Source organism: Portunus trituberculatus, chromosome 29, assembly GCF_017591435.1.
Source record: "Portunus trituberculatus isolate SZX2019 chromosome 29, ASM1759143v1, whole genome shotgun sequence".
NCBI lineage: Eukaryota > Metazoa > Arthropoda > Malacostraca > Decapoda > Portunidae > Portunus > Portunus trituberculatus.
Genome location: NC_059283.1, coordinates 6,684,993 through 6,712,724, shown reverse-complemented (window position 1 = coordinate 6,712,724; position 27,732 = coordinate 6,684,993). Strand labels below are relative to the sequence as shown.

Sequence of the window (27,732 nt, the reverse complement as noted above, 5' to 3'; positions counted from 1 at the left end):
ATGCTTATCCACATATGTACACAGGCAGGTTTTTTCACATACATTCTTTCTTACGTACATAGTTTTACGTACACAGATGAGCAGTCACTGGTCACACGAATCAATACGTACACGCCTTTTCAAATCACAGTGGACATTTTGCGAAAGCTTTCGTACACACACACACACACACACACACACACACACACACACACACACACACACACACACACACACACACACACACTGAAACACCGAACGTAACTTGAAACTATAAAAAAGCAGAAAAATTATAGAAAGAAATAAATATTGCAATTAAAAAAAAAACTCACAAACTTAAACATTGAAGCATCGAACAAAAACACAAATGTGACCAAAAAATAGAGGAGGAAAATATTATAAAAGGGAAATAAAACAAGAAAATGGGAGGAAAATGGTGAGATTCCTAGGTACAAGACTTTCTCCTTTATCTGAGCCTTTAAATTGTGGACTGGAGGGAAAGTTAATGCCAAGAGGTAATGACTGGTGACCTCCATTAGTAGACTAGGAGTAATTAGCTAATGGGTCTTTCCAGTCCTTGTTTCATCTCTGTGACTCCTGATTACTTCTTATCGTGTCGCTAAGATTAATGTTGGTTTTGTGTACTGCTCGTGTTTTTATTATTATTGTTGCTATTACTATTATTATTATTATTATTACTATTATTTTTGTGTTTGAGTTTTTATGTTTTTGCTTCTGTTTCTAAACGTATTTCTGTCTTCTTCTTCTTCTTCTTCTTCTTCTTCTTCTTCTTCTTCTTCTTCTTCCAGTATTTCGATTTTGAATTCCCTTTTCCTATTTTCTTTTCCCATTTATTACACCACACTAATCTCTCTCTCTCTCTCTCTCTCTCTCTCTCTCTCTCTCTCTCTCTCTCTCTCTCTCTCTCTCTCTCTCTCTCTCTCTCTCTCTCTCTCTCTCTCCCCCACTCCTTCACCCTCTCTCAGAGATGACAATTTGCCTCTCCATTAAATACCCATTAGAGGAGACAAGTTCGCTTCGGCCCCTTAGGTAATGGGGGCCCCGAGACCTATGCCGCCTAATAGCTATTATGCAAATGAAGTAATTATTTATATTGTTCTTGTTTTGTTCTTTAATGGTATGCGGTTATTAAAATGTTGAGAGACCGAGGGTGGAAAGAGTATATGCGTGTGTTTGTGTGTGTGTTCATTATGCTTCTCTTATTACTTCGATTGTCATTGTTCTTCGTCGTCATTTTCTTCATTAGTGGTGTTATTTTAGTATCATATCATCATTGTTATCTCTATCAGCGTCATTTTCCTCATTGTCATCATCAAATTGCCTTTTTTCCCTTCTTTCCATTCATTTTCATCACGTCATCATTCTTTCCTATCATCATTACCACTATCACAATCATCATCATTTCTAGCATCAACATTTTCATTCATGTATTTTTTATCAAGTTACCATGACATCACCACCACCACTACCATCGTCATCATCATTACGACTTAATTGCCTTACCAATTAGCGAGCTATTCTAGAGGCTCTGAAGACACCACATCACCACCGCCGCCATCACCATCAGCTCATCACCATGATTAAGTTTTGGCTCAAGAAATCTAACACCACTGTAGGCCTATCACTTTACGCTAATTATACGGGAGAGAGAGAGAGAGAGAGAGAGAGAGAGAGAGAGAGAATGTGTATGTTTTTTTTATTCTCTCTCTCTCTCTCTCTCTCTCTCTCTCTCTCTCTCTCTCTCTCTCTCTCTCTCTCTCTCTCCTTTGCTTCTTCTCTTTTCCGTTTATGGATTTATCTCTTTCAATTTCGTTATTTACTCATTTATTTCTTTTTGCTTCCTCTTCTCCACCCTGTTATTTGTTAATGGAATTTGTGGTTATTTTATTATCCGCCTTTGTATCTTTCTCCCTTTTTGTCCGAGTTTTATCTATTTTTGCTTTTATCTCTACTGTTCGTATCAGTGGAGAAAATATTGCATTTGTTTTTGCAGACTCTTATTGTTATTTCCCACGTTTATCGTCGTTTCGTTTCGCTCTTTATACTCTTTTTAACCTCCTCTCTCATATTTTACCGTACGTTTCATATCACTTCACTTTTTTCCTCTCTTATCTCTTTACTATTCTCGTAGCGCATATCTAACTCGCTTTCCGTTCATCCGTCTTATCATCGCTATCTCCCTTCCATCTTTATCTCACTGTGTATCTCCATCTCTCCTAGCCGCCCTTCTCCGCCCATTCACCCCGCGCTGAGGTTCCCATCAGATACGCTTGCTGCCTAATAACAGACGGCCAGGTGTAATAATTTCAATAGCGGGCGGGAGGTAATGAGCAGGGAGATGCCCACCCCCCCACACCCCTCACTCCTCTTCCAGCCAGCTCCCCACCACAGCAGGCGAGACAAAGGGAGGGTCGGGAACCACAGAGCGCAGTAGGAACAGTCTCATAAGGTCACCTGTGTTCTATAATGTTCAGGTGATGGTATGAGTGAATAGGGGTCTGTTCGTTTTATCTTTTACCTGTTGATTGGGAGAGTTGAGGATGGGGTCCCTTCTCGTGTATAAATGTGGTTTGTGTCTTTGTTAGTGTTTTTTGTTCTCTCGCCACGACTATTTTTCAAGGCCACAGAGATGATTAGCGAGGTTTACAAGAGTGTTTCTCCCAGTTGACAATGTAGAAATTTTGTCACTCTGCCTTTAGAATCGTAAAAACACCTTGAAAACTACTGCCAATTCAAATAAAGCCTTTTGAAATAGTGGAGGTGAAGCTTAAAAGTGTTTGAGAATACAAGCCTTAGTCCTCTTTTCTCTACTTTCACTGTTTTGGTTTATTTTTTTCAGATTTTGCGAGTAAAATGACACCTAATTTGTAGCTGTTCATTACAATTTATAGATGATCATTTTCTTATATAACTACTTTCCGTCGCTGTTATTCTTCCTCTACCGTTTTCTTCCTTCCTTCCTCTACCTTCTCCAAACTTTCAGGTGACCGAAAACTAGATATTTACCTGTTGATTAGAAGTGTAGCAGGTGATGTTCGCTTTCGTATACAAATGAGCTTAATGCCTTGGTCTTTCCTTACCTTATTCTTCTTCTTATTTCTCAGCTTTCTTGTACACCCGTTTATTTCTTGTCTTGTTTCTGCTTGTCCTTCCTGGTTCGGTCTCTGCTTCCTCCTTTGTGGAAACCAATAACATCATCAAAAGGTCTCTGCTAGCATATAATATCCGGGAAACATGATCTGCGGCTGCCCTGGTCTAATATCGCTGAATTGGTGCATTTATTAGAGAGAGAGAGAGAGAGAGAGAGAGAGAGAGACAAGCAGTACTTTTGTAAAGATATTTGTACTACGACACTACAAAGCAAAATCAACATGCACGCATCTGATATCTCTCTCTCTCTCTCTCTCTCTCTCTCTCTCTCTCTCTCTCTCTCTCTCTCTCTCTCGTCTCTCGTCCGTCTTCCTCTTTCCTCCCTACGGCCACACCTCAGCGGGTTTCATTTAATCAGGAACAGTTAAGGGGCCAATAAGATAGTAATTTGGGGCGGCAAGTGGTAGCGAGGGTGACTGAGGGAACAGGCGCTTCTGATTGTCGTCCACCGTGGCTCTCCCTTTGTCAGGTATTGATGGTTGGCCGCTTATTGCTGGATATTACCTTGCGGAGGAGGAGCAGGAGGCGGAGAGGGGGGATGCGGAGTATGAGAAGCGAAGTAGAAGAGGTAGAAAGGAAGGGGAAAGGATGAAAAAGTGTATTATGGAAGTTAAGGGTGCTTAAGAGGGCTGGCTGGAACATTATAAAGGTTTTGAGTCACAGGTTCTGCTCTGTGTGATGTGATGCTGGTGTAGGCTGAGTGACTGCTGATGCCCTGCCTTCCTGACCTGCCCTGCCCCCTGCCCAACCTGCTCGTGGCCTGCTCGCGAATCCAGGCCAAAAGTAGCTCCCATCCGCCCACTTCTTCATGTGGTTTTATTTATTTATCTTAATTTTTATCTGATATGTTCCTGTGCCGACAAGGGAGGGCGGGGAAGAGGCGTAACATTTGGTGCATCCCGGTGAGCGAGGACGTGGTTGCCAACACTGCTACACGGGCACACCAGGTTGGCAACAGTGGTGGGAGGTTGAGATCCCAGGGGCAAGCCAGCCTTGGTTCTCTTATTAAGGGGTTTAAATCATTCAGCAATTGGTAACATCGGTATCTTGAAGGATAATTTAATAGCGCGGAGTCCGGCTTTGTGTCTTCAGCGTGTTCCTTGAGCCGGATTGAATCGAGTCGTGTTTGAGGGTTTAGTTAAGGCAGCCCCCAATGCTTCCTCCTTCCCTCCTTCACTCCCGAGCTCCTTTAAGCCTTCGTCTCTCCGTCATGTCCTATTGTGATGATTCTTTCTTCCGATCCTGCACTGGGTGTGAAGCGGCTCCCGGTGACCTGCTCTGTGTGTGTGTGTGTGTGTGTGTGTGTGTGTGTGTGTGTGTGTGTGTGTGTGTGTCTGAGGGAGATACGGCCTCGGGTTGCTCCTCCGCCGCACGCACACACCATGGTAGTTGCTGGTGAGATGGTGATAGCGTCTTCCATTCCTCCTGCCACCATAACCTCCCTTCCTCCCATCCCAGACAGACCTCTTTCTCCCACCTCCCACCTCTCTCTCTCTCTCTCTCTCTCTCTCTCTCTCTCTCTCTCTCTCTCTCTCTCTCTCTTCTATTCACTGCAAGGCATGAATGGGAGAAGAAAAATGTAAAGAGAAGGAAAAAAGTCTCACCTCATCTACCTTTCGTAACATCCTCGGTACTTTCATAACATTCCCTCTCATCCTCTCCTTCCTTCCCTCTCCCCGTCTCTCCTTCCGTCTCTCCGCTCTCTCCATCCACCAAATATTTAAATACAAAGGATCACTGGTTGTAAGAATAAATGTTTGCCTTTTATTATTCCCCAGCCTTATTAATCCGGGCTAGCCTTTTTAGGGTAAATAGTCGTAACGTGCTTAATGCATTATGAACGCTGTAAGAGATAAACACCTCATATTTTCGTACCTTGGATATGTTATTACGGCGAAAGTCACCGAGAAACACACCGTTCATTAACAAAAACACACCTGAATACATATATTCAAGAATAAGCTTGTGTGTGTGTGTGTGTGTGTGTGTGTGTGTGTGTGTGTGTGTGTGTGTGTGTGTGTGTGTGTGTGTATTCTATTCTTCCGCACCTGTTTAAGGGGTTTAGATATTCATGAAGTCACAGTGGTGGAAAGTAAGCGCGTCTAACACTCAGCCTTTTGTCAGTATGTGTTAACAGTGCAAAGTCAGACCCGCCGCCTCACTGCTGATCCTGGACAGGGAGAGGGAAGATAGAGGGGGGAATGGAGGAAGAGGCAGGGAAGTGGGGGGGTATGCTGTGCTACTGTCCGCCCTCAGGTAGTCCTTCGTCAGGTAACAGCAGGAGCGACTTCACTTAGCTTCCTTATTTACCGCTGACACAACCACAACACGTAATATTGTCTGCTTCCTAAAGGGAAAAACAATATAAAGAAATCATGTTGAGAGGAGACTTGAAGATAAGTGTCCTCATTTTTATAGCAATGGCGGTCTATCACGTTGAAAAATTTGGAGGTGGATAATTTCACCTCTATATGGCTGGTCCTGAAGGTGTTTGCGTCTACCTGTACTACCTGACGCACATACCTGCTTCTCACCTGGGCGGAGCGGCATTATTGTTAGTGGCGTTGGTAGTAGCGGCGGTGCTATTGATAAACTTAGTAACTTGGAGGCGCTGCAGGGGGAGTGTAGTGTAATGCAGGCGTGAGGTAGCACTGCAGCGGGACGTGGCAACAGTGTCAGGAGGGAGAGGGCGAGCGGCGGCAAGTTGGCTACACTGATGCTGGGCTCTGATGCCTCGTGTGCAGGAATTAATCTCTCCAAGGCAGGCATAAATAAAAACCTATCTCTTGAATCTGACGCCGGCAAGATTGGGAGCTTGAATATTGAATTTTACACGGTTTTATTTCCCCGTTTTCCGTGTGAGTTTGCGGGTCAGGAGGCTTCCAGGGAGGGGCAGGAGACTGGCGGAGGGAAAGGAGACGCTGCTCTGACGCGCCAGTCCGCCTGACGTTTCTTGGAGACAAAAACAATGACCTGGCGATGGCAAGAGCGCGCGCAACCATCAAGGCGCAGCTGAAGGCAATAATTACAACATATTCACCTGGAGATGATCTATGAGGGAGCCGGCACCTCCAACACTACGCTCTAATCCTTATTCTATCGTTCAGGGTGCGGCGAGGCGCGGGGCGGCCGGCCACTTCTCCACCGCCCGTCCGCCACACTGAGTTTGAACATTGTGGAATTTTTCGATTAATCAGGCCCGGGTCGCCATTGGTCTGGTGTTAACTCGCACACGTTTGGTCCCGCCGTGCCTCTGGGATGAAATATTCCCGCCCGCCGCCTTAATGGCACCTCGCTGCATTGTTTTGTTCCGCGACACATGTTCTGCGGCCTTTGATTTAGAAGTTCATTAATATTTGCAGTGAGTGGCGTGGCGGAGGCATCAGTAATGGCGTGTCGGGAGGTTTGTGGGATGCGATGCGCCAAACGAACGTCATTTGTTGTGCCGCGCAGCCTCGTCTCAGCCGCCGCTGCCGCCGCCGCTACCTTCGCCACAGCCACCGCCGCGTCGCCGTCGCTCATTCCACCCTCGCCGACACCCCACAAAACTTGACTCATTTTTCCCAAGCTATAATAAAAGTAATTTGTTGCTGGGTGTTGCACGCCAGCGCTGAGAGTCGTGTTTCTATGTTGATTTTTCGTGCAGGGAAATGCGAGGGAGGGTGTGGTGGGGGAGAGGGGAAGGAGGAGAGAAGGCACCAAGAATGGGGGGAGGAAGAAGAGAGGGTACGTGGGGGGAAGCAAAGAGGAGAAGGAGGGGAGTGGGGAGGGACTTGCCTTCCTAGTTCAACAACCTACTGATTACTGCTGCTGCTGCTGCTGCTGCTGCTGCTCCGTCAGGCCGTGTCAGCTGACTGGCCTCCCGCATCTCAATGCTGTCCGCACCGGCATCCGTAACGTCAAGCTGGAAAGGAAAGCCAAAGCATAATTATCACACAAACAATCCCGAGTCTTGTCTCGCCATGACAACTTGGATGCAACTCCTCTCATATTTAACCGCGAGTTGTCAATCTGTCGGTCATCCCCTCCTGTCCCTGCCTCGTCCCTGCCGCCCTTGGAAAACACGAAAACATCCGCCCTTATAAACCACCTCGCGTCCCAAAAAATGCTCCAACTCCCGACAAGTTGGCTGGTGTTGGTATCATCCCCGGGACGTATTTTGGCGGCAATCTGAGAAGGTATGGCAGATAAGATTCGCTTGAGACGAGCGCGTGTGACGGCCAAAGGCGGCGGGAGACACGGCTGCTGTACGGGCGTTACTGACCGATGGGCTTTATTGAGAGGATGGACGCGGCGTGGAGGGGAGAGAGAGGGAGTGGGGGGAGAGGGAATGTTATTGGTGGCGGGCTGATGGGACGCTTTGCATTTGTTTGTGGGTGAGGTATTGTGGGCGTGTGTCTTGGTTTTATGGTCTCCTCCCTGTTTATGTTGAGCTCGGCGCCTGCTGTCGGCCGGGCAATACTTTATTCCGCGGAAAAAGTTTATTAGACCGTCGCTTTGAAATTGTTTTCGTGCTGTTTATCGACGTCGCTGTGATGGCCCTTTTTTACTTCGCCTTTTTTAAGCATATGGATCTCCTCCCTAAAGGTCTTCCCCTCCGCCTCCTCCTCCTCCTCCTTTGTATCGTCCATACCTTCACTCACCACTCCACCCTAATAAACTTTTTTTCAGCTTTTACAGAGTCTCTTCCCTGACACTTTAACCTTTCCTGCCAGAGATTCCTCGCGCCCCTGCTCCTCCACACACACACACACACACACACACACACACACACACACACACACACACACACACACACACACACACACACACACACAGAGGCGCTCATCTTCAACATCAGATACTCGATTTAACTCCTGCAGTAGATATTCCTGAAGTTCCTCTCCTGCAAAACCAATGCCTCCTCCTCCTCCTCCTCCTCCTCCTCCTCCTCCTCCTCCTCCTCCTCCTCCAACACCTGCATCAGATCGTCATCTCTTCCCTTCTTTCTCTGTCAACCAGACACACTCCCCTTCCCCTGTCCAGCTTCTTTTCTAACATCTCTGTTTCTACCTTTGCTTCGCACCCCAAGAATTTCTGATATCTGTTCTACATAAGAGTATGCAATCCTGTGTATTTCTGTTGATATTCCTTTAGTATTTATTTTTATGTAGGTGTGAAGATTCTGTTAGACGAATCCTGAGATATTGTGGGTCTGTATTCTTCCCGTGTGATTCTTTGTGTTTATTATACCACAGCGTTAAAAATATTCATGCTAATACGTATCTCGAAATTTATCAGTGGTTTCCTTCATGTACTTCTTAATTTTCACTCGTCCTCCTTGATTAGAACGCAAAAACATCAGAAAATCAGCAGACTGCAAATAGTCCTGTTAATTTATACGAGACAACTCCTGCTCTCTCAATAAGTACAGTATCTCCAGTATATATTTGTATTTCCTATGTATTTATGTGCATCTCTTTGTATTTAAGATTCTCTCATCAATACAGGCAAACCACTAGCGCCATCTATCTTGGACTCACATCAATTCAAGCCATTAACACAGACATCTTTGTGGAAATTTCATCGTTAACACAAATATTAGCGCCACGTGTTTGAATTTCTCTTATCAACGCAAACTGCTACTAACGTCATCTGTTTTGTATTTTCTCACCATTTTCTACTATTGTCTTCTGTTGTAGATCCTCTTATCAACACAAACTGATGCTGACTCCTATTTTGGATTTTTCACCAACAAGAATCATTATTAACGCCATCTGTTTTCGATTCACGAACCTAAACCCAAACTAAGGAAATCTTACGTACACCTCTGCTAAGGCTAAATGTTTTACGACTCTATTAAACTTAGACTTAACATAACTTAACCTAACGTGACCACAATTATGTTTTCTGTTTTCCCCTCTCACGAAACTAAACTTATCGTATATAAACCTGACCTGACCTAACATAATACAGACCACAACTAACACTATTTTCTTCTGTCATGAACGCAAACCTCCATTACCACCCATGAATCTCCTATCACCATCACTCACCACCAACGTCATTAACGCTATTCATTTACAACTCACAAACCTAAATACAATCTTAATACAAACCACTACTAATGCCATCTGTTGTCGACTGTCATGAAAGAAGCTTAACCTCTTCAGTACTGGAACGCATTTCTACCTTGGTTTTGGGTATGATTAGACGATTTTATTGACGTTAAGAAGAGTCTGTGGAGGTCAGAAGATTAATGGCCGCAGTCTTTACTATTTTAATCTCTGTATGAGTTTCTGTAGCTGTATATCACCAAATAGTAACCAGAACGAATAGGAAAATATGTCATGGTACTGAAGAGCTTAATATAACGTAACCTAACCTAACCTAACCTAACATGACCACATCTAACCTAATATAGACCACAACTAACAATATTTTTCTTATGTCATGATTGCAAATCTCCTTTACTATACCTATATATGAATCTCCCATCATCATCACACGCACCACTAACGTCACCAATCTTCCTCCAGAGCGGCCGCGGTACAGGACGGCCTATGCGTGCGAGGGCTCCACACTCAACATGGACTGCGACCCGGGCCATGTCATCAACCTTATCCGAGCCAACTACGGTCGCTTCAGCATCACCATCTGCAACGAGCATGGCAACACCGAATGGTCCGTCAACTGTATGAGTCCGCGTTCCCACAGAGTCCTGCATGATAAGTAAGTACCCGAGGACTTTATCTCTATATTCAACTGTGGCCTTTTTTATGGGGGGATTTAGATATGTAACTTTCTGTATTGGCTTCTCTAGTTAGCTCTTCTCTCTCATTCACTCCTCTCTTGATCAGAAATGGAGTAACTTTTTTTTGTATTCACTTTTATATTTAGCATTTTCCATCTCTGTTTGGTCATTAGAGCAGCATAAAAGCAGAAAAAAGGGTCTTCTGCTCCTTCACTGGGCTTTTTCGGCCTTAATGTGATAACGTTTATATTTGTACGATGTGATGTTTGCTCTCTGGTTTATTTCGTGTATTTTTCTGTTTGTGTCTGTGTATGAGAGTTACAATAGGTATGAAGACGCTGGGACAGTCATCAATCCAGTTTTGTTCATGATAGCATAAGAAAATGTTAGCGAAGGAATCTGACTCACCTCCGCTAACATTTTTTCTGCTATCATGAACAAAATTGAGTGTTACAATCGGTATACAAATAGTCGGCGTTTCAGGGTTTTCTGTCTCTCTTTCTCTCCCTCTCTCTTCTACTTGATTTAGTCTATTCAGCTTATCAAGTCTCATTTCCTCCCTAATCTGCTCAATGACGCCTTTCATTCAATTTACCTGTTCAGAAAAATAAATGACAAAAAATAATATATCACAGAGGAATTCTTTTTACACAACTTGCATCGAAACATTCTTTCCTCCTCCTCCTCTTCCTTCTCCTCCTCCTCCTCCTCCTCCTCCTCCTCCTCCTCCTCCTCCTCCTCCTCCTCCTCCTCCTCCTCCTCCTCCTCCTCCACCCATTACTCACGTGATATATCGTTAAATCCGCCGCGGTTTAAAGCTTTGTGTCACCGCAGGTCTTGTCGTATATAATTCCCTGCCCCCTCGCCCGCCTTAGCCCCCCTCGGCTCACACTCGCCCTAACACAATTTTGCTCCGGCAGGCGAGTCTCCGTGTTTATCAGGGTGCGCAGATCCCCTCCCCTTCTCCCCTCCCTCCCGTTCTCCTAAGTCTCTTGTTCCCATTGTCAAAATTATCGATGAAAGAAAGATGAAAGATGAAGGTGAAGTGAAAGAATTGCGGAAAAGAATGAAGGAAGAAGAAAAATGTAAAAATGAAAGTGAAATAGTTGAGGGAAAGAATTCATTTATTTTGGTTATTGTAAATTTTGTAATTGTGGAAAAAAAAATTTGGTGATTTAGTGAGGGAAAAAATAAGGTAATTCTCTCTCTCTCTCTCTCTCTCTCTCTCTCTCTCTCTCTCTCTCTCTCTCTCTCTCTCTCTCTCTCTCTCTCTCTCTCTCTCTCTCTCTCTCTCTCTCTCTCTCTCTCTCTCTCTCTCTCTCTCCGTAGGTAAAGGGCGTAAAGTGAAGAATGGGTTTTAATATAAAAAGAGGTAATTTTTTCTTTTCTTTTCAAGGTAAAGTTTGGAAATTATTTTTTAAAACTGAGAGAGAAGAAAAACGAGGGAAGATTTCTTTGATCCTTTCCAGAGCGGTGTTTGTGTTGACTAAATTGTATAATGGTTAGTGAATCTCTTTCTCTTCCTTCTTCATTTTCTCCTCTTCCTTTTATTTCTTTTATTTTTATTCTTGATCTGCTTAATTGTAAATTTCTCTTGTGCATTCTTTGTATTATCATGTTCTTGTTCTTATCTTCTTTTTCTTCTTTTTTTCTTCTTGTTATTCCTGTTCTTCTTGTTCATTTTTCTTCTTCTTCTTCTTCTTCTTCTTCTTCTTCTTCTTCTTCTTCTTCTTCTTCTTCTTCTTCTTCTTCTTCTTCTTCTTCTTCTTCTTCTTCTCCATATACGTCCTAAATATCCGTTTGTTTATCAGTATCATCTTATAATCCTCCTCCTCCTCCTCGCCCTCTCCTTTGGGACTGGAGTAAATGGGTGGAACAGTACCGTTGGGTTCCATTAATCACGCCCGGGAGCTTCTCTGTATTGGGACGCGAATGATACACGAACGAGAGAGAGAGAGAGAGAGAGAGAGAGAGAGAGAGAGAGAGAGAGAGTGATGGTGGTCACAGGTGTATGGGATAATAGAGAAAAGGGAAGAAAGGGAAGGATAGGAGAGAGAGAGAGAGAGAGAGAGAGAGAGAGAGAGAGAGAGAGAGAGAGAGAGAGAGAGAGGCTTACCTTTTACAACCTTCACTACCTTCACTAATTGGTTGTCGCTCTCCTTTTAATTGGTAATTTGGTCAAATCTTGCTGCCGTGGATGGTCAGGCCAGCACAGTCCTCCCCCCCCCTGCCTCCACCCCGGCCAAGCGTGCATGAAACATTACTGCCATGCGTATTTCTTGCTGCCTCGTTCAGCTTCTATTGCCAGATTATCAGTAATGGCCACTAATGATTTTCCTCCAAGCCCCGGAAATTTGGTAGTGATATTTTAGGCAGGGCTTCTGTTGCTACCTGCCTCTATTTGTGTGTGTGTGTGTGTGTGTGTGTGTGTGTGTGTGTAGCAGTGGTAGCTGTAGTAGTGTTGAATATTGATTATGCTCCGCTGTATTGGTAACACTTTATTTATTTTTCTTTCTCAGTGTCTTTTATTTTTATTTTGCACAGTTTATAGTTAAGTCTTGTTTACCATGTAGCGAGAACAGTCGTGATGGTTGGCGAGTCAAGCGGGCAACTCCAGACCAGACTAAACCAGACCTGCAGGAGGGAACAAGTACATTGGCCCCGCTGTTTATTAGCAGCATGTTGACTTTTTGACTGAAAATTAATGAGTACCATAATTAGTGTGATTTTGATAGTATAATTAACTCACACTAATTATAAACAGCGGATCGTTACTTTACTTCCAACTTTTTTGCCCCTCAAATTTCTGGTTTTAATCAACATGGATGAGAAATGCGTGGGATAAACTGCTCGTTAACCAGTACCTCGTTAAACACCACCAGATTAATGCTAGCTAGCCAGATGCCTCCTCCATATACATTGGTACTTCGAGGTACTGTACCCACCTCGCCTCGTTTTCTTTGCTCGTACTTACCTCACAACTCACGCAGATGTTCATGGCTGGCGCGAGGCTGCAGAAAAATGAGAGGGAGGAAGAGCAGGAGGAGGAGGCGTGCTTGGAGAGACAGGGAGAGGGAGGAGAGAGCGAGGCGAGGGAAATGATTAGGCGTCTTGGGGAGATGGGAGAGTAGACAGATAGCATGGGAGAGCGTGAGGGAGAAGAATGACCAGGAAAGCGTGTGGAGGGAAGGAAAAAGGTGGGAGGGAAGGAGGGAAGCAGGAAATTTACATGATGGAATGCGAAAAGGATGCCGCGTTGAGAGAGAGAGAGAGAGAGAGAGAGAGAGACAGAGAGAGAGACGCTTCCCCCACTCCCTCATTTTTACTCGTTCTCAAAGATGAAGCTAACTCATCTGCATATAAATTCACCTGATCATTGCAAACGCTGAATTATGCATATAAATACAACCACGTTCATTGGTTGATTCGTGGCCCTAATGTCGTTCCAACTCAGCGACCCGTGACGTTCTTTCCCTTAAGTGTGTCTCCCTCCCTTCTTCCTCCTCTCCTCTCCTCTCTTCGTCTCTCCACCCATTCGTGCCAAAAGGGAATAAAGTGAAAAGGGTGACTAGGGTGAAAAAATATGATAATGGGAAGTCACAGCTGGTTTGTGTTCAGGGTTTGTTTTTTAATCCTCCCCTTTTTATTATTTTTTTCTTTGTTTTATTGGCGTATTTTCATCACTTTCTCCCGTATTTATCCTTTGTCGTTCTTCTTTTCTCTCTCCCTTTCTCTCATTTTCTCTGTTTCTTCTTCCTTTGTCCCTTCCGTGTGGTTTGAAATTTTACGTTTGCCGTGAGTCTTCCTCGTATTCTCCTCTGTTATATGTCAATTCTTTCCTGTCCCTGATAACCCTTTCCTCCTCCTCCTCCTCCTCCTCCTCCTCCTGGTGGCGCCTTTTTCTCCTCTCTCACCCAATCTACATAACCCCCGACCCCTTCACCCTCTCTGTTCAATATGTTAGCTTTTCATTACTTTAACGCGAGGAAGCGGCTTTGGCCCAACTCAAATAAATGTGCCTTGAGAGGGAGACTCGCCCCAAAAGTGTCCTGGGAGCAAGGGTGAGGTTTCTCTGTCGCCCCCCCACCCTTCATTGTGTTTGTTATGCATGTATGATAGAATTCAAATTGTCAGTTCTCTCTCCACTCACTCGCTCGTAATTCAGCGGGTGCGTCTTGATCCCGCGTCTCCCGCCTGCCGATAAAACCACGTGAAGGAATTCTGCCTGGAAATCCGAAAATAAGTTCCAGGGACGTGAAGCGAGAGAGAGAGGGAGAGAGAGGGAGAGGGACCTGCCACCACCACCGCCACTCCCAAAAATTGTCCTGCCCTGACGGAGTGTTGATATTAACTCGCTTCCCTCCAGTCTGTTCGCCGCCGCCGCCACCGTTGCAGTATATCTGTGAAACATTTCTGGTGCCGCGCTGATGCCAAATGACAGTCTCGGGGAGTGCCAGTGCCTTCCTCGTGGCGCTGGAAGGGAATCACGACCCCCTTCACTGACTACCATCACAGACTCTCATCACTGATTCCCTTCACAGACTCCGTTCATAGACTCCCTTCACAGACTCCCAGCACTGATTCCCTTCACAGACTCCCATCACAGATTCCCTTCACTGGTTCCCTTCACAGCCTCCCATCACAGCTTCCCTTTCGCAGCTTCCTATCACAGCTTCCCTTCACATCCTCCTATCACAGCTTCCCTTAACCGCTTCCCATCACGTTCTCTTCCTCGTCACTTGCTTTGGAATGAGTGTTTTCTTTCATCGGAATTTCGTCTCTTCTTTCTCGTCCGTCTTTCCAGCGAAGGAACTGACAAACTTGTGGGTTTCTTTCATTTACTTACATTTTGAATGCCGCTTAATTAGTTTCGCCCAAGTTGAGTATATTTTCACACCGAAGTTGATTTTTTAAGGCAAAACGGAAAGTCATGTAAGCTAAGAGCACTAATTTTGATGTTTACTGCCTCGCTGTCAGGCGGAAAACTCCAATAATTTGTATGCATGCCATCAGCTTTCTTCCAGACTTATTTATCTGGTTAATTAGCTTGTTTTCCTTGTAACGAGCGTGTCTGAAGTTGCCTTCTTTTGCACCACGCGACAAGTTTCTAAGAAAGGAACAAAAAAAAGAGAAAGCAAAGAGTAGAATTATGTACCTTAATAGACTGTACATTAAAAGCTACACTTATCTAAATAAGAGATAAGATAAAAGAGACGAAGGCTTCTCCCCACCCAACTTAGCTAGTTGGAAATGAGGAATTAAGAGTAAAACTGATGACTCTTAAAAGGCCAAACGTAAATAAACCTACACTAAGGGGATATGAGATAGAAGACACGAAGGTTTCTCCCCGCCAACAATAACTGGAAAGGATAAAGGTAATAATTCCTAATTTGACATAATTTAGCCTCAGCTGACCTAACCTAACACAGCCTCATAACATTACAAAACAAAAGAACGTCGTAATATATGTGTGTTTTGGAGGATCAGAAATAGCTGGCTTGAAAAAGTATCAAAGAGTGAAGCTGCATGGTGGTGGTGTATGGTGGGGATGTGCAGGGGTTCATGGGCTCAGGGGTGTCCAGGTGGGGGTTGCAGGGGTGGCTTGGGGTCCCTGGCTCTCTCACACAGGCGCCCGCCATAAAATGAGGCTTAGTAGCTGGGTTATTTAATTACTGGTGATCTGCCGGAAGCCAAGATACAATTATTGCCAGATCAAAGTGATTCTCTGCCACCACGGGCTACTGTCATTCCTCTCTCTCTCTCTCTCTCTCTCTCTCTCTCTCTCTCTCTCTCTCTCTCTCTCTCTCTCTCTCTCTCTCTCTATTGCGTCATCCCTTTCTTCCTTATTTTTTAATCATTTATCTTCCTTCACCTCCCCTTTCATCCTTTATGGTAATCTTTTATTCTTTACTTTGTTCTTCGTTTATTCTCGCTCTCTCATTCTCTTCTGGTCCCTCCTCTTTTGTCTCCTTTGTCCTCTCTCTCTCTCTCTCTCTCTCTCTCTCTCTCTCTCTCTCTCTCTCTCTCTCTCTCTCTCTCTCTCATACATCATCATCATTTCATATTAATTAATTTTTCCTCTAATCTTACTCTCTCCCATTTTTTCCCCTTCTTCCATTTGCAGTTTCTCATCTCGTCTATCCTTCCTTCCTTCCTTCCTTCCTTCCTTCCATCCTTCCTTCCTTCCCACCTTACTCCGTTCCTTCCTTCCTTCTGTCAAACTTTCCCTTTCAGCTTATTACTCACAAACTTACTCACACTTTCCTCACCATCTTAGGTCGCAGTACTCAGCTGGGTCTTGTCTCACACTTTCCTTGCAGTCTCCCTCCTCTTCCTCCTCCTCTTCCTCCTCCTCCTTCTCCTTCTCCTTCTCCTCTTATCAATTTTTACCTATTTTTCTTCTTCCTTCTCTTGTTCTTCCTTTCCTTCACTCTTTTTTCTTACTGCTGCTACTATTTACTTTCTACCATCTATCTGTTACCTGTCTAAATATGTTTCTACCTAATATGTTCATCAATATATGCGTATATTGCATTGTTTACCTGTACGTCTGTTTCTACATGCCATACCTATTCACTAGTTTGTCTATCTATCTATTTGCATTTGTCCATCAATCTACTCGTACCTATCCATTTGTCTGTCTTTGTTCTTTCCACTATTCAGCTTTTATAGGAATAACAACACAGTGGCGGTAGTTTCCTGTATCTTCGTACTTTGAAAACTCCATCCCCAGGTAGTCTCGCATCAGAGCCAAAGTCAATTAAACCCTCTCTCTCTGTGGTTCCAAAGTAAAGGGATTGCGGTGGACAGGCCGAGAGGGACTGGTGGCCTCATCAAAACCGGGAATTCTACTGTAAACACGTACCTTCCGTCCTGATTAATTGCCCTAAGTTTATAGAACACACCAAGTTGAAGGAGGAAAAGCGAATCCTAAGCAAGTTTCGGAACATTACGCTGCTCGTGAATGAATAAATGAATGAAAAGTCGGAAAGGTGAAGTCAACGTTGAATTTTGACATGTTGCCGGACGCTAACTGAAATACAGGAAGAGCAACATGGCAAAATAAACAGTGGAGAAGTGAAGTTAGAGTAAATTTTTGGGGTACTGTGGAAAACGTAAATGTGAAAGTGGAAACTGGATGATAAATTGTAACCAAACAGTTATTAGAGACTGGAAGGATGTGGTCGGGAAAGAAAACACTTTTTTCCTGTATAACAAAAGTCCTTGTCTTCTTAAACTGTCCTGTGGAAAAACCTTGAACCTTCCAATTATACCCAATACGGTTCACTATTTTCTGTGTATCTCTTCGGGAAATGTTCTCTTTCTATCGTTTATTGTACTTTAATCTTTTTAATTTATTTGTTTATTGAGAATCTGCCTCATACGTATTTTCTCTAAACGAAAATCTAATACATGAAGCGAATTGAAGCGTCGTCGACAAGCGAACCGAAGTGAAACAAGCGTAGCGAAGCAATGACTCCAATTCACTGAACCGGGGACGAGTTAGGGAGTGTGCCGAGAATTGCCTCGATACTTCCCGGTCAAAAAGTTTTCTCATTAAAGTAGAAAACCTGTCTGAGACTTATTGTTCTCTCTCATTTGGTCGTCAGGTGGCGTGAAGAGACGCTTCGGAACTGTTTCGAGACACCTGCGTGAAGCAATTAGTGACTCGAGTCCTATTTTTATTATATATACTTTCCGTTTTTTTTTTTTTTCTGTTTCCATTACTCGCTACGTGTTTTTTATTTCCAATCCTTTAAATATCTATCACATTTCTACCATTTCCTTCATTCTTTATTGTTTTCTCTATTTCTTTATTTCCATTTCTACTCCTTGTTTAATTTTTCTTCCATTTCTTAAGTATTTCCTAGGCATTTTGTATTTTCTCTTCAACTGCTCTCAATTTTACCCCTTTAAAACACCACCCACAATAACACCCTTCCCATTTCATCCCTTTTTAGTATCCCATCTCATCATCACCACTGCTACGCTACACCCCATTTCCCATTCCAATCTCATCCACTCACCCTATCCCTGCGACTCCAACACCCCACGCCCTGTAGACATTTTTGGCGACCCATCATATCCCGATCATCAAAGGCCCGCGCGAGGGATACTCTGATACTGTAGCGGGGGGATGAATTGTCAAAACGCCGCTGTGCCCTTACGATCAATACACGGCTGGAGAAGAGAAGGACGCGGGCAAGGGAGTGAGGGAGTGAGGGAAGAGGCGGGAAGTACTCAAGGTTCCATTCCATCCGGTTGCTATAGGAGGTGAAGTTAGTGAAGTTCAGGATAGTTTGATGGATTGATTCTATTGAGTTTGTTGGTCTAGCTTCGTTGGTTTTGTTTGGTAAGAATTAGTTTAGCTTATCTCATACATATAGAACGTGCATTATAAATCGTGCTGACTCTTATTAGGAACGCCTTCAAATGTTTGTTTTTTTTTGTAGCAGAGAGTTGTAATGTCTAAGTCTAGTTTTGTAATCTCGTGCTTGTATCAGGAGTATATCTTGCTGAGAGGACTGGTGCACGTTAGATCGAGTTTAGGACTTTCTTGGATTCTTGTATTATCTGAACGTTTTATTCTTGTATCAGGACAATTTGCAAAAGGCGTTGGAGATGAATAATACTGTTTTTATACTTTATTTCCTCACAGGAGGCGTAGAATCCTTGCTGAACTATCACTGGAATCAGAAAAAAACACCATTGAGATCACCAATAATCACTTCAAAACCACATCAATATCAACAAGAGCCTGTTAAGAAGCAAACACTTGAAAACACCAGTAATTTCCAGTAGATTCTGTTAAAAAGTCAGAACTGAGACGACGAAACGATTAAGAATACGGTTCACTGAGTTCTAATATACGAGTGAGGGTTTGTGATACTTGGTGCTTGTGTGTGTGAAATGTGCTTTTATTTATACCTTAAGATTCTGTTACTTCGTCAGGATGTTCTGGTGCCCACATTGCTTCCCAGGGTCGATAGTTAGACTGGTTGTAATTTCGTTGTGGGCCTTGAATGTTGGTTTAATTTGCGTTATCAGTGCCAGTATTAATTTCTTGTCTAATCCATGTTCACTACACGATACGCCTCATTTCCCGCCAATAGTCAGTTACTCACACCTGCCTTAAAGTGTGTAAAAATAAACGCGGCCTCCTACACGAATTCCAACGCAAAAGTGCACAACCCGAAGCAGTTAATAGAGAAAATGGAAGCGAGGGATTGTCAGACAGCAACCTCACTTTACCGCACGAACTTCAACCGCAAGAATAAAAAATAAAAAGGAAAACATCACTCAGGCATCTCCTCCACAAAAGAAATTATCCGACGGCAAAGGGGAAAAAAAAGAGACAGTAGATTGAAGGCGTCAGATAAAATTCCATGTCGGAGATAAACAAATTGCATGATTACTATCCTATTCCTGATCATTATTTTTTCTGCCTCTCCTCGCTTCGGTTTGTCTCGTGAGGTGGCAAGACTGACTCCCTTCCCCCTCCCTCTCTCTCTCTCTCTCCTCCTTCATCCCTTTCCACTCCCTGTGTTTCCCTTCCTTTACTTTTTTTTCCAGCGAATTCTTCTTTTTCGCCTCTCTTTCTCTTTTCTCTCCTTTTCAATCTCTCATCTGTTGTCCAGCTCTTTCTCAACTTCTCTTCCTTTTTTTCTCTTTCCCTATTCTTTCTTCTTCCCCTCTCCTAGTCTCCTCTCCTCTATCTTTTTCTTCACACCCATTCAATGCCTTTTCATCAGTTACCCATCTTTAACTCCTCTCCCTTCTACTATCTCCCTTTCCTTCTCACCCTTCCAATCCCTTCTCATCCTTTGCCTTAGGTTTTCTCCGCTCTATCTCTTCTCCCTTTCCTTCCCCTACCCTCCCAATCGCTCCCAATCCCTCTTTCTCGCCCCTGCCTCATCCTGCCTTTCCTTCGCCCTCCCCCCGAAAGCCAGAAGCGAAATCCTTGCATGATAATATTTTGACCAAACCAGATCTGCCCACCAAGTGCAGTAAGAGATATGCATTGGGAGCAGACCAGAAGTATTTACGACCGACTGTAATCCTGAGTCATCGGAGAGCTGTCTGCGTGGCCCCGTCAGTCTGACAGGACCCTGAATGTACACTATGGCGATTCTTACTAGTGTGTGTGTGTGTGTGTGTGTGTGTGTGTGTGTGTGTGTGTGTGTGTGTGTGTGTGTGTGTGTGTCCTCAGAAGTACAGTTAGCTTAACCGAGTTCTAAATAGTGACCGTGAAAGATTAGTTTGTAGCACACACACACACACACACACACACACACACACACACACACACACACACACACACACACACACACACACACACACACGTCAATCCATCACCACCTTAGCCACGACCTTGAGAGCACGACACCAGCATCACCTGACGTCCGGGGGTGTTCCAGGTGTCCCTGCCTGTCCGCTAAGGGTAATCACTGGGCCCTGGGGAGGCGTCAGGCTGAGGGAGGAATCACTCCCATTATCTCGCTGATGGTGTCCGGGGAAGGGTTTCGCTTTGCTCTCAGACACCAGGATTCCAACCCTCCCCAAAAGGACCAAATTTGAGGCCACGCCATCAGGGGGAATAAGTGCCGTGGTAATTATCTCTTCCACACCTGACTGCCGACAGGTGTAGGTGTAGTACAGGTTCAGGTGTGTTTGGGAGCGTTGCAGGGGAGAGTAATTGCATTTGTGTGAAACGAGAGCAGTGCATCATGTAAAAGAGCAGCGGTATTGATGTTTTGAAGGTGTAAAATATGCATGGGGGTTAATGAAACAGGTGTGTGGATAGGAGTGGCGTGTGTAGCGTAACACCTGGTAACAGCCCGGCACGTGAGGGCGTGTAGGTAGTGGCAGTGCGGCTTCAAGGCCAGGGAGGGTGTAGCAAACCCTCAGCAAGCAGCAGGTAGGGGCAGGAACAACGGAGAGGAAGTGAGAGAGTCTGATAAAGTGTAACAAGACGAGAGGAGAAATAACAGAGTGTGGGGACGGGGTGATGGCGGGCCTCTCGGCATCACCCGCGCCGCTGCCAGACGGAGGAGCAGGTGTGAGGAGGGTCGGATCCCCCTGCCAATTTTACCAGCATGTAGCTAAATAATTTCCCGCCAATTGACCGCGTGTAGCAGGGTCCACTCCCGCGCTAACCCAGCTATTTGCCAGTCTCAGTCCCACTTAAAATGGCGGCTTGATGAGCAATAGTGTTCCCAGAGTAAGGCAGGTTATTTTGGCCGGCCTGATGTTATCGAAAATGACTATCTTTATTATAATGACTCTGCATGCAGATCTCGGGCGAACCTGCCTGCCTCCTGCCCTGCTTCCTGACGCGGCGCTCTCGTCAAGGCAAGGAGAGGGGACTTGTGGCTTATTGACTCGCTACATATCTCATTCCTAGCATACCGATACATGCTAATACCGACCACATCATCTTCACCACCTGGGCAGCCTCCACACCAACACCTGTTGGCAACCTCAGTAATTTGTGAGTCACCTGCTAATTAGTAACTACAAGCTTGAGATAGCTGAGATGTGGGCAGATTTCAAGGAGATTAATTATATACACTTTTGCATTTTGTTGTTGACCATGCACGCACCTGGCATATCTGAGTAGCTTTGTGAATAACTATTCCATACCTTTAAATCTTATTACTAATACCTGATAACTTGGTAAGCCTTTGATTTCCTGAATTAATCATGATATATTGGTGACACTAACTAGTAACAGTTTACACACACATACCTGGGAAGTAAGGAGACTACAGAAAACATCCTTGTGACTTAATGTGAGCTCACCAATTTTGTTCGTGGTGAGTCAGCATTCCCACCACAAACACTAGGAGGTAAACACGTGGTTCCCCAAGAGTCCATGGTGTCCTTAGTGTCCCGTCGGCCTCGTGGTGGCAACCCTCGTCCCTCCAGGTGGCCGCGGCGCCTTCAAGTGAGCCATGATGCAATGCGTTACATAAAAAAGACCTGGAAAAAACATAAAGTGGCCAATGACATTAAAAGTTTCGTATAAGTACTGTTTTTTTTTTAGTTCCGAGAGAGAGAGAGAGAGAGAGAGAGAGAGAGAGAGAGAGAGAGAGAGTAGAGCAGAAAAAGTAAGATGGCGTCTGTATAAAATCCCCCAGTGGTAATTTCTCCAGGGAGGTGCTGGTGATGGATATAGTCTGGCTAGCGTCCCTCACACAGCGGCGCCTTTTGCGTTTCCACACCCCACATCCTCACGCACCCCTCCCCACACACAAACCCACCAGACCTTCCCACCACCACCCACCGCAGCCTCCCCTCAAACTGGCTATCTCTACTCCTTTTCCTTTCTTCGCCTTTTGTTGTCAGGAAATCAGGAAATATATAATAAAATTAGATTAAATTCCACGAAACAAAACATTTCTATTTATTTACATTTAGGTTCTTATGAGGAAAGCGTTATTTGTAGCTGTTTTCTCTTTGTGTTTCTTTGAACTGGGAAGGAAAGGAGGTACTTGTGTGATGCAATGTATATAGATGTTGGTTTATGTATGTCAGCTGATGATACACGTGCTGAAAAGTATACGTGTGTGTGTGTGTGTGTGTGTGTGTGTGTGTGTGTGTGTTGTGACAAAAAAGGTGAGAATGTTACCTGAGCGTTACCTGAGAGGGACTGAAGAGTGTATTACGAGTAGAGTGCACTTATCATTTCCTATTTTGAAAGCCTGTTAGTCTCTCTCTCTCTCTCTCTCTCTCTCTCTCTCTCTCTCTCTCTCTCTCTCTCTCTCTCTCTCTCTCTCTCTCTCTCTCTCTCTCTCTCTCTCTCTCAGCACACACACAGAGTAAAGAGTAGAGGAAGGGAGGGAATGGTGCAGGGGAGGGAGGGGCCGGGACGGAAGGGAGTTAGAAGCTCAGTCCACATAACTTCCCACTGGCTAATGGATTTGTGTCTGGAATACTTAATGAAACACATGATTTTACCTTCATAATCCTTCCAGAGCCTCACTTTTTACGCGTGTGTTGTGGTGGACTCTGCGCTTCATTCCCAGTCCTCTAGAGCTTGCGAGACATTGCGTTAAAATTCTAAGTTATTCCGCTTTAGAACAAGATTAGGAAGCTCCATAAGGGTGCAAGGAGGGTACGAGGGTACGTGTACCTAAGGAAAGGTAAAACATAGGTAACAGGTGAGGACGCAGGTGAGGGTGAATAAGAGTCAAAGGTACAACACACGGTAGATAAAAAAAATGTGAGGTCAGAATTGGACGGTAGAGATGAAAGCTTGAGAAATTACTGTTTTAGTTCTTATATTTATTAGTGGATGGAATAAATTTATGACATATGTTATAAGAAATTAGATAGGACAAACCTGGACACTATTGAATTCATTAATTTCGAAATCACAAAATTAGAAGCACCAATATTAATAATTTCAAGTAAACTCAGTCGTGGTTAGTCTCTAGATTACAAACACGCAAGATTACAAGATTTGAAAGGCACACAGCTGTTGGTAGACATTCCCTGAGGTTGAGAAGTCATTAGATTAACCTTGGCCTCAGAAGTGTTCCCGTAGGGCGTGCTGCTCCGTCTGGTAAGGGAAGGGCGAAGGGAAACTGAAGCAGAGTGGTGTATGTTGTCTTAGGCTCCACAACAGGCCTTCCTTAGAGAGATTGCAAGATATTATACTTCACTCCTACTTCAGTCTTGGTTTCTTCAGCATCTCTCCACTTTTCGCCTTTTCTTTATCCATTTTGTTTAGTAATCTCTAGTTTCCTTATCACATTCTGCATTTTTTTTGTGTAATTTGCATATTTTTTCGTCTTTATTTTAAGTAATCTTGTTTCACCTTCACTATTTACAATAATTACGTTAAATAAGTGACTGAAACGAGATTTACATTACCATTATAGGAAATTACACAAAGAAATAATGAATCCCGAACAAAGAAAAGTTGAATAAAAATTGCTTCTGTAATTATTGACTGAGATTCATTAAGAAATAAAAATTTTCATTGAGCAAAATTCATAAAAAGTGCCGAATATCACAAGGGCCATGAACAGATGCTAATAAATATCACAATCTTCAAAGTATATTATTCAAATTTCCAAATGAGTAAAAGTTTTTTTTTTCATACACACGTTAATTGCTTCAGGTGCATTCCTCAAAAATTATAATTGAGTCTCCAAAGTGCAGCGGTGGACTGGTTGCATTACCTCTATGAGCAGGTGGAATACAGGTGACTCTTTCCTATACCCGAGATACAAAAAAGAGAGAAAAAAAAGCAAATTAGTTAGACCCATTAAAATATATCAGTTGAACTCATTAAAACACACATTAGTCATTCTCATTAACACACCGCACGGCCACCCAGGCTGTGGACCACTGAACCAATGAACCACTGAACCACTTGAACCGTAATCCCAGCACACCACTAAAAACACACAGCTATAAAATAAAGTTGAATAATGTAACGTTTGGCACATTAAATAACACAAAAGCAATAAGAAAAAAAATCTGGCTCTAAATACATACCAAAACACTCGTGAATTTCTCCAATTTACTTAAAAACAAGCAGAGAACAACTCACCTTAGTACCGAAGACTCACCTGGAAACCTTTAACTCACCTGGACACCTTTAACTCACCTGCAAAGCTTTATATATCCCATACTTGTACTAAAACCACCTGTACAACACTCAAAGACATCATACCTCACTAAAAGCACGCCTAGACACCTTTAGATTACCTGTGAACCTTCAGACACCTCATATCTTCACTAAAAACACACCTAGAAACCATTAAATCACATGGGCAACCTGTAAACACCCCATTACTGCACAATAAATACCTGTAAACTTGTACCTACCGTTAGAACACCTTGTCACTCACCTGTGCAACCATAAACACCTTGAAAAAAAACATTAATTACAAAGACTAGCAAAAAAAAAGCATCAGACTCATTTTAAGATCAAAGGAGGAAACGTCAGGCTTATAAAGGATATTTAGGGATCTTTAGCGTCACGTCCTCGGGGAGCGGAGCTGACATACGTCTGTTTTGCGGTGCGATGCGGGAGTTACGAGCACAGCCGCCCGCACGTTGGGCTTAATGAAGACATATGGCTCGTGCTGATGTAGAGGGGGAGCATTGGGACTCACGCCACGCTCCCTGTAGACTCTTGTCCCCCTCCCACCCCCTCTCACGCTCCTGATTCCTGTGTTGAATTTTACTTTTATCACTTTTATGCTCTGGTGTGATGGTGTGAGAAGAGATGTGTGGAACTTCACTTTCCTCTTTTTTTTAAATTTATTTTCCTCTCTCTCTTTTGTTCTTGTTTAGATTTTCGTGATGTGAGTTAAGATTAGGAGTCCGTTTCTCTCTCTCTCTCTCTCTCTCTCTCTCTCTCTCTCTCTCTCTCTCTCTCTCTCTCTCTCTCTCTCTCTCTCTCTCTCTCTCTCTCTCTCATAATTCCGGGTCGTTAATTTTTCATGAGGGTATTTTTTCAATCTCCTTATTTGGGTTTTAGTTTGTGGATAGCCTGTCTGTTTCTGTCTGACTGTCTCTGCTTGTCTCTGTCTGTCTGTCTGTCTATGCGTCTTTGTCTCTGTCTGCCTGTGTGTCTGTCTGTGTCTGTCTCTGTTTCTGCTTATCTCTGTCTGTCTGTTTCTTTCTCTTTCTTATCTCTGTCTCTTTCTGTCTTTGCCCACTCGTTTGTTTTACTTGTTTGTGTGGTGGTGGTGGTCTCGTCCATCTGTTGCGGCGTGTAGGAGGTTGCCACAAGGCGTTCGTCAGCCTCCTGGACGGAAATGTAGACGTGAGGTGCACCCTTATGCCCTTAACAGTGTCCTCCTGCTCCCTTTTCTCTGCTTATCCCATCCTGCTCCTCCCTGTCCTCTCCTCTTTCCTGTTTTTCTTATTATTTTTTTTTCTCTCTTTATTGCGATCATGTTACTCGTGTTTTTCCTCGTCCTTCTTTCTCTTGCTATTTTTTCCTCCTCTCCTTTCTCACCTCCTCCTCTTCTTCCTCCTCCTCCTCCTCTTCTTCTTCTTCTTCTTCTTCTTCTTCTTCTTCTTCTTCTTCTTCTTCTTCTTCTTCTTCTTCTTCTTCTTCTTCTTCTTTCTCCTCCTCTCCTCCTCCTCCTCCTCTTCCTCCTCCTCCTCCTCCTCCTCCTCCTCCTCCCATCCCTCCTCCTCCTCCTTGCCTCCCGGCGCCCCTGGGTTTATTGTCATTCTGGTCGGCCTACTCAAAGTATTCGCCGAGAAGTCCCTGCGGGGCCGTAGCCGCGCCGGGGCTCCTCGTAAAAAAAGTGAAGAAGCGACCTAATGGTGGTGGCGGGGCGCGGCGAGCTGGTTCCGGGCGGGGAGGCGTGGCATCCCAGCCTCCCCTTCTGCCACCTGGAGGAGGAAGAGGAGTAGAGGTGGGAGGATAGGAATGTTGAAACAATAAGGAAGGTAGGAGCAGACTTCTGGGGAAGGAAGGAGTAGCGTCAGGGAAAGGATGGACGCGGCAAGGTGGAAGACAGGAGGGCGTGGTGGTGGTCGTGGCGGGTCGTGTTGGTCCCCCGGTGCCTCTGAGTGTCGCATGACGCCGCGCCTTTCGCTACCTTTAAGATATTTGCAGAATTTTTCATGTTTGCTCGTTTTTTTACCTTGTTACATTTCTCACGTTTCATTTTGGCTGTCACTTGATCCCGTTGTGGCGGCGACGCAGCCTCCGCCACGGCCCAGGTGAAGCGAGGACGCGGCGACTCACCTGCGCCATTGTCACCTGAACACCTGGACGCGTGCTGCCTTTGTGTACACCTGTGTGCTTTATACCTGAGCTTCTTTACTCACCTGCAACCACGTGAGGCAGCAGCCAACATCATAAGCCATCCCCGGTGTGGTGGGCGTGCGCGGCGGGTCACCTGGTGCTCTCCCTCTCTTACCCTCCCACCTCTCCCACCCGCCCCCACCAGCGACCAGCACTACGGGTGTCAGCAGCCGCCACCCGCCACACAAAGGGAGGCGGACCATTTGCAGCGCATAAAAAAAAAGGCGTGGAAGGCCCGCGACCTCTCTCTCTCTCTCTCTCTCTCTCTCTCTCTCTCTCTCTCTCTCTCTCTCTCTCTCTCTCTCTCTCGTCCATCTTCCCTTCCTTTCCACCTCAAGTCTCATCTTTCTCCCTCTTTTTCCATCAATCCTCCTCCTCCTGCCTCCCTACCCTCCCGATTCTCCACCTCCCACCACCATTCCCTACTCACTCTCCCTAATATCTCCCTCTCAAGCATCTCCGGGTAACTCGAACCCCAGGCCTACCAAAGCCGCTCCATATAAACTAGACCAGGGCGCCAAGACGACCCTTAAATCCCCACTGGTTCTGCGCTGTCGTGTTCCTGTTGGTTGAAATGCGTCACTTATCTGTTCTCCGCGCCGCTCAGATCACCAGTAATGGCTGGCTCGCTCTCGCCCGCAGCTTCTCCTTCTCTCTTAATAGATGACCTCAATTCTCGATATGTTTTGTGTTGGGTGTTATCCCTGTATCCGTCTTGCTTCTCTCTCTCTCTCTCTCTCTCTCTCTCTCTCTCTCTCTCTCTCTCTCTCTCTCTCTCACACACACACACACACACACACACACACACACACACACACATCACATCACATCTGTGCAACAATTAACTACGTAGATGAAGAACTAAGCATGTAGTAATATAAATAGTAGTAGTAATAGTAGTAGAGTAGTAGTAGTAGTAGTAGTAGTAGTAGTAGTAGTAGTAGTAGTAGTAGTAGTAGAAGAAGAAGTAGTAGTAGTAGTAGTAGTAGTAGTAGTAGTAGTAGTAGTAGTAGTAGTAGTAGTAGTAGTAGTAGTAGTAGAAGAAGAAGAAGAAGAAGAAGTA

The 27,732-nt window shown here is 44.5% G+C and overlaps 1 protein-coding gene across 1 annotated transcript in view; it reads left to right on the top strand.

The window, feature by feature from the left end:
- The window catches only part of LOC123510640 (adhesion G protein-coupled receptor L3-like), a 450,842-nt gene that overhangs the window by 363,009 nt on the left and 60,101 nt on the right, over nt 1–27,732 (top strand). The window contains 1 exon segment of the mRNA XM_045265955.1: nt 9,669–9,861. Coding sequence (XP_045121890.1) covers nt 9,669–9,861 — 193 coding nt within the window.